General features: G+C 51.1%; 1 protein-coding gene across 1 annotated transcript; it reads left to right on the top strand.

Moving 5' to 3' along the window:
* The first annotated feature begins 3,936 nt into the window (after nucleotides 1–3,936).
* Nucleotides 3,937–9,305, top strand: MARCKS (myristoylated alanine rich protein kinase C substrate). Its single transcript, XM_063329763.1, has 3 exons — nucleotides 3,937–4,328; nucleotides 4,571–4,743; nucleotides 5,924–9,305. Exons 2-3 carry the CDS (start codon nucleotides 4,645–4,647, stop codon nucleotides 6,692–6,694), a joined length of 870 nt encoding a protein of 289 aa, XP_063185833.1. The 5' UTR covers nucleotides 3,937–4,328; nucleotides 4,571–4,644; the 3' UTR covers nucleotides 6,695–9,305.
* The last annotated feature ends 2,041 nt before the right edge of the window (nucleotides 9,306–11,346 follow it).

Below are 11,346 nucleotides of genomic sequence, written 5' to 3'. Positions count from 1 at the left end.
GTGTTGACAGGGTGTGTTGCATTTTAGTGCATTTGCCAGCAAACGTGTTAAAATACATTTGTGTCCCATCTAACGTGGCAAGTTAGGACATGTTTTTAAAAGTTTCAAAATTTAACAGGAGTTATTCTGCTTTTACCTTAGCTGAGGGTGAACGTCACTGATGGGTTTTCCTGGGAATCCAGAGATCAGCTGCCATATCAGCAGGGAGCTGTTATTTAGCCGCTTTCTCCTTTTCCTGAATTGTCAAGTGAAAGTAACATTTCATTTACCTGCCTTGCAGGAATGGATGAAAAGGAATGTATATACAGTATTAAGAAAAAAAAAATAAAAGATGGCTATTAGTGAGATGGGAGGTTGGGCAGTGGTTACTGGGGTCAGAAGCCATACTTTCACAGGGTGGCAAATAGTAGGTTCGGAGGACCTGCTGTAAGGTCAAGATTTCCATTGCCACATAACCCAGAGCATGGCACCGCATTCAGCTGCTGTTCCAAATGTGGCCGAACACTTTGCAGGGGCAACTTTGCCTCAGCTGCTCTTGGGCTGAAAGCTAACGGCTTTTTCTCCAGCCTCCCCACAGAAGCTCTGCATGAAGTCGACGTATGCACTATATGCCATGCTTATACCTGGCAAGCTTGACAGAAAGGTTTGTGATTATGCCCGATCAAAGTCGTAGCTGCAAGGCACGGATTCAGTGTTAATGATCATGAAGTCACGGCCAAGCATCAGTAGCAATCAGCCGTGGCGCTGATTTGCTAGGCAGCACCGTACAAACCATCTCATCAGTCCACACCTCAGCCTTCCCCCTTCCCAAAAGGTGGAGGATGAAAATAAATCTCAGGCAATATGTGCTGAGAGGAATCATATTGTGGAAGCACTGTAGAAAAGACAGCTTCATCTTGGCGGTGCAACATGCAATTAGAAATCAGGAAATGGGCTGTGACGGGACCCTTAACCTTTGGTGGCGAATCCTGCCACCCCCCTGAGAAGAGCTCCCCAGCCCTGTCTCTTCTTGTTCATTTTCGGGCTTCTCAGAGCTGTCTCTCAGTCATGGCTGTTGTGTTCTTAGAAATATCGTCACCCGTGCCACATGGGGGGGATATGATTTTTTGCTGACACAGCTATTGTGGTAAAAGCCCTACCACAAATACGCTTAACAATGGTACCACTTTTTTTCAGACATTGAATCTCCAACAGCCGATATACAAGCACCTTTACACCTTCCCACCAAAGAAATACTGCAACAACTTTTTGTGTGGAAGGCACTGTAGAAAATTGGTATTTTCACATTCATATCTCATTAGTCCCACTGCAAAACACCAATGAGGGATTGTTTTGGGTTTCTTTTTTTTTTTTTTTCTCTTTTCTTTCTTTTCTCCCCCCTTGGAAGGAGATGAAAAGATCAGGAACTTGAGTAAAGTGCAAGTTTAAGAATGAGGAATCTCCCCTCCAGCGTATCTGTTTGCTTGGCGCTTAAAGGTGTGGTGTGACAAGGAGCAGCCTGGTAACTGGTGGGCTCAAAAGGTCAGACAAGGGGTTAAATCTTGTATTTGCACCTCACGTTCAAGGGTTTGGGTTAGAAAGCAAAGATAGCTGTCCAGGTTGTAGGGCACTGGAATTGACACAGGGAGTGTACGTATATTCCCGATTTCCTGCTTGTCCAGAGCCTTTACAGAAGAACTTGTGGAACTAAACACCTAGAATAACACCAGTTATTTCTTTCTTTTGAAGTCGTAAAACACTGAAATGGTCGAAAAACATATCAAAAGCATAATGCAAAGCATACGCCGTCAAAACTCCCACAACAGTCCCTCTGTGAATTTTTCCAGTGACACTACTCTGCAATTCACATGTAGCTACGGTGGAAAAGTAGAAGTGCCTATGCCCATGCAGGTGACACTGCATATACCCGTGGCAAGGTGGACAGACGACTTTTGATACTGATTGTGAAGTCCTGTCATGGTCTTCCAGCAGGTGTTCTCTGGCGATTTATACCCACCGGTGTATAAAACAAACAAACAAACAACAACAACAAAAGAAAACCTCAAAACAGCAAGAACAAATTCACAATCTGCTTCGTATCCAGATTAAAAGAAGGAGAGAAAGCGCTACGCGTGGAGTCCCCTTGGGAAGCGGAGGAAGATCACGAAGAAGGAAGCTGTCCGTCTGTCCGTGCCCCACGGTCGCGCCGCCGTCCCGCCGCCAGGTGAGCCCTCCGCGGCTCTCTCCATCCCCTTCTGCCACCGGTGCCCTCCGCCTCTCCCCCACGCACCCCCGGGGAGGGCGGCAGGACGGGGACCCCCGGAGCGCTGCTCCCGCCACCGCCGCCCCCGGCAGGCGCCGCGTCGCCCCCGTCCCCGTCCCCACCGAGCCCAGCCCAGCCCCGCCGCGGCGGGGCCGGCGGCCGCAGGTGATGCCGGGGCGGGCAGAGCCACCCCTGCCACGGAGCCCCCGCCGCCCCCCGGCCGTCGCCAGGGAAACCTCCCGGCGGCGCGGCCCCGCCGAGGGAGCCCCGGGGCGCGGCGGCGGCCCCGCCGGTACCCCCGCCCCGCCGGTACCCCCGCCCCGGCGTGGGCGTTCACCCCGGCGGGGCCAGCGGCCGCCCCCGGGGGTGCGGGTGCTGCCGGTGCGGGGTGCGCCGGTCGGGGGTGTATAGGGGGGAACGGGAGGCCGCTGCGGCCGGGCTCGGCGGGGCGGGCGGCGGCGACCGAGACAAAGGGAGCGGCGGGCAGCGGCGGCTCTCGGCGGCGGGGGGGGGAGGGAGAGGTTCCATCCCCCTCCTCCGCCCCCTCCAAAAAAAACCCCAACCAAATGTCCCTTTTTGCCCTCAAGGAACGAAATATTCCCTTGTGCGGTTGAAAATAACCGGCTGCCCTCGCCGGGGTTACCGAAAGGCGGCGGCGGACGCACAAAGCCCACCGGCCCCGACAGCTCCCCCCCCCCGCCGGGTAATCCGCGGGGAGGGGGGGGGACGGGTGGGCGGCTGGGCCGAGCCTCCCCGCTCGGCAGCCCGTCCTTATCGGAATCATTTTAACATCCTTGTTTATAAACAAGAGGCGTTTGGAGGAGATTACCCGAGTTTGGGAAACGAGCGTTCTGACGCTGGTTTCTGCTCCATAAAAGGGGGTGGTGGTGTCGGAAGGGGGGGTTGGGGGGGGGCCTGGGCCAGCCTTTCCCGCATCGCACGGCGGGGGGAGCCGGCCGGTTCCCCGCACACGCCACCCCCTCCCACGGGAAGGGAAATCAGTCGGATCCGTGATATCGCACCCACCCCATGGCTGCTAAGCGCTGGAGATCACCGTTAATTCGCGTGCATTAGTTTCGGGTTACATCTTATTCGAGGGTTTAAATTCAACGTAAATACACGTTCGGGGCTGGGGTTTGGGAAAGCGCAACTGTTTCCCCGATAATGCCGCTTCGCCCACCGCTTGAGCGCGTGGAAATGTAATCTTGAAATGGGTCACCGCCTCAGAAAATACTTTAAAAACACAAATCAAGAATAATCAGACAGCAGAATTTAATTAGAGCCGTAGGCTAATCACAAAATATTTTATTCCAAGCCCATATCGCCGTGGGGGAGGGGTCCGTTTCTGCTTCGGCAGCGGCTCCTGCCGCCGCTGCTTTAGCGTTTGCAACATCTGGCCTACAGACCTACTAATTTCGACTCGTGATCTCGTTTGGCGAAACCCGATCTACGTGGTTCAAATACCTTCCAAATTGGGGGCGATTTAACAATCGCGACCAATTAAACCCGGGGAAGAAAAGAAGAAGGAAAAAAAAAAGAAAAAAAAAAAAGAAAGGGGTAGGAAAAGAAGAAAAAGGAGGCAGCAAATCCCCTCCTTCCCTCTCCCCCCGCCCCGGGCTCACACACACACACACACACACTCACTATCTGTTGCTCTCTCACGGCGGCAGCGGGCGGGGGCGGGCGGCGGGGCCGGGCCGGACTCACACTCACACTCAGGCTCGCACTCGCCCTCCCGCACTTGCCCGCACGCCCCTCGCACCATTGTCCCCGCCCGCCCGCTCCGCTTTTATCGGGGTGTTTTGTTCGCTCTCCGGCGCGGGGCTCGGCGCGCCCGCCCGCGCCGCGCCGGAGCGGCACATTCATTATCGGCCGGGGGCTGATTTCAAACCGCTGCCATCGCGGCTCCATTGTTCGCCGGGCGGCCAGGCCCCGCCCCCCTTTGTGTGCCGCGGCGGCGATTGGCCGGCGCCGGGCGGAGGGCTGCCGTCACCGCTCGGGAAGCCCATTCATCTGTGCACTTGGGCGTTGGACTCCGCATCTTATTAGCAACCAGGGAGATTTCTCCATTTTCTCCTTGTCTACAGTACGGCTACAAATCTGGGATTTTTTATTACTTCTTTTTACTAAACTTGGGCTCCTTTTTTTTTTTTTTTTGCTCGACTTTTTCCTCCCTTTTTTTCCCCCCTCCCTCCTGTGCTGCTGCTTTTTGATCTCTTCAACTTTAAATTTTTTAAAAGGAGTGCATTATAATCGGTTCTGTTCTCTCTTCTCCTTTTTTTTCCCCTCTGGTGTGTGTGTGTGTTGCTGCTGCTGCTGGTCGCCCAGTATTTATACCAACCCAACGCTCTTTGTTTCCCCTCCTTTTGGATCTGTTGAGTTTCTTTGTTGAATAAGACAGCATGGGTGCCCAGTTCTCCAAGACCGCTGCAAAGGGCGAAGCCGCCGCCGAGAAACCTGGGGAAGCAGTGGCCGCATCTCCGTCCAAGGCGAATGGACAGGTAAATAAAAAAAAAAAAACTGAAAAAAAATATTAAACCTACTCCTTTTTTTAAGCCAACTTCGACGGACTCTCTTTCGCATCCTGTTTAATTCTTCTTCCTTTGATGCCCCAGTGGCACATTCAATGGAGAATACGGTCGATCCTTTTATCTTTGCAACTCGAGGCAAAGGAATAATTTCTTACTTTATTTTTTTTTTAAAACGGGGTCGGCTTTGAACGATTCGTTCCTTTATCTTTCCTGCGTGTGTGGGGGGGAGGGGGGCACATTTTTTTTTTTCCTTTTCATTTTTTCCCTTTTTTTAATTTTATTTTATTATTTTTTTTTAATAAATCCCTCGTGTGTTACGGTGAGGCGTCCCAATGGCTCGTAAACGGAACGGATCTTACACCGCTTGGCTTTTCTGCCCGCCTTAACCTCCTTCTCCCGACGACGCTCGGTGACTAGCGCCAAACGCCTCTCCCGGCGGCGGCAGGAGGGCCGTGTCCTACCGGGGGCCGGAGCCGCCGAGGCTGGGGGGCTCCGGGCTCGGCGGCGGGCAGCCCCCCGGGGCGGTAGCGCGGAGGGGAGGGGGAGGGCAGGAGCTGCGCCGCCCGCCCCATCTCCGCCGGGGGGTCGGGCAGCCTGTGGGGCTTTCTGTCACCCCACACCCCCCACACACGCGTGTGCCCCCGCTGCCGGCCTGGCCCTGCCCCCGCTGCCCCGGGCACCCCCCGCCGCCCCCGCAGCTGCCGCCCGGGGCAGCCAGCCGCGCTCCGGGCGCCTGAAAGATGCAAATGCGGCGCGGTGTGTGTGTGTGTGGACGAACTGGGGGGGGGGCGGCTCGCCGCACCGCCCGGGCGGAGAGGGGCAGCGGCGGGCGGGGGGCCGGGGCCGGGCCAGCTTTGTTCGCCATCCCCGCCCCGCGCCGCCGCCGCGGCTGGACGGGGCGCGCCGGGGGCGGGGGGGGAGGCGCGTTGCGCGGCGCTGCCGCCGCTGCGTGGAACCGCGGCGCCCTCTGGCGGCCGCCGCCTGCCCCAGCCCGTCCCGGGCGGCGCAGGGCCCGGGGGGTTTCAACCGCGGAGGCAAAGAACGGGCGAGGAAAGGCCGCCGGGGCGGGGAGGGCGGCGGCGGCCCGTGTGTGTCCCCCAACCACCACCCTCCTCGGTGACCGCCGGTAACGCCCGTCGCTGTCTTGCAGGAGAACGGCCACGTGAAGGTGAACGGCGACGCCTCCCCCGCGGCGGCGGAGGCGGGCAAGGAGGAGGTGCAGGCCAACGGCAGCGCGCCCGCCGAGGAGACGGGCAAGGAGGAGGCGGCCTCGTCGGAGCCCGCCTCCGAGAAGGAGGCGGCCGAGGCGGAGAGCACCGAGCCGGCCTCCCCGGCGGAGGGCGAGGCCTCCCCCAAGACTGAGGAGGGCGCGACCCCCTCGTCCAGCAGCGAGACCCCGAAAAAAAAAAAGAAGCGCTTTTCCTTCAAGAAGTCCTTTAAGCTCAGCGGCTTCTCCTTCAAGAAGAACAAGAAGGAGGCCGGCGAGGGGGCCGAGAGCGAGGGCGGCGCCGCCGCGGCGGCGGAGGGCGGGAAGGAGGAGGCGGCGGCGGCGGCCCCCGAGGCGGCGGGCAGCGAGGAGGGTAAGGCCGCCGCCGAGGAGGCCTGCGCGGCCGCCGCCGGCAGCGCCGAGGCGGCGAAGGAGGAGGCGGGGGACTCGCAGGAGGCCAAATCGGACGAGGCCGCCCCCGAGAAGGCGGCGGGAGAAGAGGCCCCGGCGGCGGCTGAGGAGCAGCAGCCGCAGCAGCAGCAGGCGGCAGCGGAGGGGAAGGCGAAGGCGGAGGAGGCGGCGGCCGGCGCCGCTACGAGCGAGGCGGGCAGCGGAGAGCAGGAGGCGGCCCCCGCGGAGGAGGCGGCGGCGGGGCGGCCGGAGCCCCCCTCCGAGAGCAGCCCGGAGGGACCCGCCGCCGAGTCGGCGGAGTAAGCGCCGCCGCCGCTCGCCCCTCGCCGACGGACTTTTTTCTTCCCCCCCTGTTTGTTTGTTGGAGTGGTGCCAGGTACTGGTCTCGGAGAACTTGTCTACAACCAGGGATTGATTTAAAAGATGTCTCTTGTTTCTTTTTTTTTTTTTTTTTTTCTCTCCCCCCCGCCCCCTCCTCCCTCCCTCAAACCCCCTCCTCAAAGCTCCCATCTCAAATCGTTGTGTGTTGCCGCCATTCCAACGGGCGGAGGGGGGACCCCCTCCGCCCTCCTCTCCCACCCTCTATATTTTGGTCTTTTTTTTTCCCTTTGTTTTTTTTTTTTTCATCAGTATTAATGTTTTGTTTTGGTTGGTTCGGGTTTTTTTCGGTTTCTTTTTTTATTATTTTTTCAGATTTTTTTTTTTTTTTCATACTTTGCAACTCTTCATATTATAAAACTTTTCCCGATCGGTCTATGGACATGCCCATAATATGAAGGAGATGGGTGGGTCAATAAGGGATATCAAATGAAGTGACAGGGGCCGCAGTGGGGAACCCCGGGGCGCGCAGCCCTTGCCCGGGAGCACTCCCCGCCAGAAAATGATGTAAGGGGTTAGTCTTTTTTTTAAAAGAAAGTTATTACGATGTATTTTGTGAGGCAGATGTTCTATAAGGTTTACAACACTACAAGTCTTGATTAAGAAGGAAAGGAAAAAGGAAAAAAAAATAAAAATAAAAATCAATACCCAGATAAAGAGATCATAGTCTTAGGAATTCATTTAAACCATAGGAACTTTTCACTTATCTCATGTTAGCTGTATCAGTCAGTGATTAAGTAGAAATACAAGTTGTATAGGCTTTATTGTTTATTGCTGGTTTATGACCTTAATAAAGTGTAATTATGTATTACCAGCAGGGTGTTTTTAACTGTGACTATTGTATAAAAAAAAAAAAAACAAAAACAAATCTTGATATCCAGAAGCACATGAAGTTTGCAACTCTTTCCACCCTGCCCATTTTTTGTAAAACTGCAGTCATCTTGGACCTTTTAAACACAAATTTTAAACTCAACCAAGCTGTGATAAGTGGAATGGTTACTGTTTATACTGTGGTATGTTTTTGATTACAGCAGACAATGCTTTCTTTTCCAGTTGTCTTTGAAAATAAAGGAAAACTCTTCAGATGCAATGTTTTTTTTTGTGTAGCATCTTGTCTATCATGTTTTTTGTAAATACTGGAGAAGCTTTGACCAATTTGACTTAGAGATGGAATGTAACTTTGCTTACAAAAATTGCTATTAAACTCCTGCTTAAGGTGTTCTAATTTTCTGTGAGCACACTAAAAGCGAAAAATAAATGTGAATAAAATGTATAATTTGGTTGTCTTTCTTTTATGGATACTCTGGTAGCTTAAAGGGACTAGCCAGTATTGCCTAAACTTGTATAGAGAAAGTCATGTGTGCTGTTAGCACTAGCTTTGAAAACTACCTTCCTAGGTCCTGGACTCTGTAATAACTGTGCATCTGTTAGAGAAATTGGGCAGGTCATTTGTAGGCTTTTTCTGGCTCTAAAAAGAAGACTGGAAGGCAGTCTGAGCGTGTACAGTGTATGGTTCTCTTGTCCAGGCTCCATCTTGCTTTTAAGACCAGAGGTATCCAGCGTATATGAGTCTTGCCTCTTGAGGAAAATAAGATTTAATTTGAATCGCTTAGGGTGGGGCACTGAAATTTTCATGCCGAGTTGCTTAAAAATTAAGCTCTTGAACGGACGTCCCACTTAACGTCTTGGTATGCTGGTCCTACTTAGGTACTGAGACGATTCGCTTGAAAACTTGAGCCTGGAGGGAGAAAGGGGGAATTAACACTGCCATTTTGCTCAAAGTAATCAAAAGCAATATTTTCTTTTTTTTTCCTCAAGTGCTATTCCCAAGTACAGGTGAGTTACAAAACAGATTTCGAAATTTGTCTATAAAAATAATCACTTGGTGCTTGCCTTTAATTGTTAGGCTTTTTTGGCTAATTTCCAGCATATTGCTCAGGGCATATTATGCCTTAATAAAACAGTGGGCTCATGCAAGAAAAAGCGGCAGTGGTATTTGGAGGGTGGAAATTGATTCAAGAAAGTGTTGCTTCTAAGTTTATAGGAGAAAGTTTAGTGTTACACTTATTTGCTTCCACCTAAATTTTCAGCAGAAACTCTTTGGAAGCAATTATGATTCATTTTATGAGAAAATGGCACGTTAGCACCTTGTTCCCTAAAGAACAAAGCCTAAATTGAATGAAGTATAGTAGATTTCCTGCTGAATGCGTACTTTTTTTTGTTTGTTTTTTTTTTCTTTTTTCTTTTTTTTTAATTCAGCTGTCTACCATTTTAACTTTGGCTTGTATGTACTCTAGTTGCCCTGGTATTTCTCTATAGCTTTAGAAATGTATTGAAACTATGCTATAATTGCTGAGGGACAAAAATAAATGGATGTAAAACAAGATCCTCCACACCAGTGTCATTCTTGGAGTACATGTGTTTGAAGTCTAGTGCATAACTGCTTTGCTAAGGGGTTTTTATAACATGGCTGTAAAAACCTGTTCTGAGACGCATGATGTCTTGGCCATAGAGTCAATGTCTCTTTTTAATAAATATATATATATTTAAATCCAAGGATTCCTAAAGAGAAGTCTCAATTTCTTCTTTCCTTTTTTATTTCTTTGTTAAACTGTATGTGTGCAAATGAAGAAAATAATCGCCAGTAAAGTTCTTTTCCAGATTTTTCCCAGCCTGCTCTCCTCAAAACTTGTATGCCCTTTCCTCGCCCAGCTGGTGGTGGTTTCTGAAGCGCTTCCAGTTCCTGGGGGTGCAGAATCGCTTCTGCCCCAACAGCCGGGCTGCTGGCCTGGGGGCTTCGCCATTCCATGACTTGGCTTGACTTGAAATCTCTTCCCAAGTCTTAAGACCAGTAGAGTTTCAAAAATACATCTTAAGAAGACCAGTTGCATGGTCTACTCTTCTGGTCCCAGCAGTCGGGTGAGATTCGATGATACCAGTTTTCCAGCATGCGGTTTAAGAAGGCGGGAGTCGCAGGGGGCTTGGAATAGTGGAAACGGAGGAGTTTTTGAGCTGCTTCCTCCTGCCAAAGAATTGTGCAAGAGCATCCCTCCTCCCTCGCTCCCCGAGGGATTGAGTGGTCACTCCCACGCAATTGTAGAATACCCTTATTTATGTACAAAGAAAAGGAAGGGGCTGGGTGTTCGTGACTGGTGAGATGGTTAATCTGACTGAGAAAGCTTTATACCTTTAACTGCATTTGTTGCCTCGGTGAAAATGCTAATCATAATTATTGTAATTTCAACAAATTCTCTCAGAATTGGAATGCATGTGACTTTCAAAATGTGTGATTTCAAGCTGATTTTCCGATCTTGTGGGTTGCTGTGGTCCTTTTTAAGCCGAATGTTATTATTGCTATGAACAAGGTAACTTCTGTTGTACTGAAATGGTGTCATATTTTTAGGCAAAACTTACACTGGAATCTAATTTTGCCTGACGAGGGGCTCTTAGAGATTTACTTCTTTTATGTTTATTTACTTAGACCGAGGCAACAGTCTTCCTCGTTCAAGGTCAAAACTTGGTTGTACAGAAGTCCTTTCAAATTTCATGCCTGCCTTGGCAATACCTAAACTTAATTTCGGACTCTCCAAGTCACGATGTCAGATGTCACATACTCGAGTCCTGTATCTGGTCCTGATAGTTATTAATGGGAAATTGTGGAAACTTTGCCTTCAGGCAAGGAAGGGAGGCAAGAACAGGGCAAGGCAAGCTGGGGGGAGGGAAATGGAGCCCAGGCTTTGGCTTCTGCTGGGGCGCCTTCACCTTCCCGCTCGGGTACACAAATCCAGTGTCCGTGTACCGACTTCTGACATACCTAAAAAATCCTGTTGGTTGTATGTGATGCAAACGTTGCATATACGAGTATTTTATTCCTTTATTATGAGGGAGGATGTTGTCTGTGTTTTAAGAATGTTTTTTGTTATCTAATACTGTGTGAAACAGCTAACTCTTGAGCTTCACTTGCAGATGATTAGGTCAAAGGTTTTCATCTGCGTTGACTGGGTTTTTCTAAGTTGCGAGTCCTTTTATATTGCTTTTTAAAAAAAATCTAGAATAATACACGTTCTAGTCTGAAGCTGTAATACCAGTTAATGATTTCCTGCAAAATCAGTCCCATGAATTCAGTCTTTATGCTGTTTGTGCAGTAAAAGAGTAGTAAAAGGTCATCATTGGTGATACCTGACTCATCTCAGCGTTCGTTTGTTGGGTTTTACGAGACGGAGGTAAAATGTGTTTTCCATAATGATGTAGGTTAGTTGAAAGCATCCCGTTTCTAGGTTATGGCAAATTTTTCTACCCTGCCTCGGTCACTGGGACAGAATAAAGCAGGTGCTTTCCTTCCTGGAGTATGCAGCAAGTGAAAATCCTTATGTTGTGTTTACAACATACTGTAGACAGTGAGGTTAATTTGTCCCCTTTACAATTCCGGGGACCTCAGCTAATTGGCGCTGAATGGGAACTGTTGCGAGTCCGGCAGGGCAGAGGCAAGCAGGCCAGGCAGGCTCCTCTTACGCCAATAAAGGGATGTAAGAGGTGCTGCTGCTATGGCGAAGTTCAAGGCCGCCGAAAGTCCGTGT

Source organism: Chroicocephalus ridibundus, chromosome 3 (genome assembly GCF_963924245.1).
Source record: "Chroicocephalus ridibundus chromosome 3, bChrRid1.1, whole genome shotgun sequence".
Classification (NCBI taxonomy): domain Eukaryota; kingdom Metazoa; phylum Chordata; class Aves; order Charadriiformes; family Laridae; genus Chroicocephalus; species Chroicocephalus ridibundus.
The sequence above is the reverse complement of the archived record's forward strand: the minus strand, read 5'-3'. Positions and strand labels throughout refer to the sequence as shown.

Excerpts from the sequence above, each read along its gene's own strand:
- MARCKS (XM_063329763.1), top strand. The coding sequence starts at position 4,645 with ATGGGTGCCCAGTTCTCCAAGACCGCTGCAAAGGGCGAAGCCGCCGCC. Across the intron at positions 4,744-5,923 it reads CGTCCAAGGCGAATGGACAG|GAGAACGGCCACGTGAAGGT; the intron begins GTAAATAAAAAA and ends GCTGTCTTGCAG.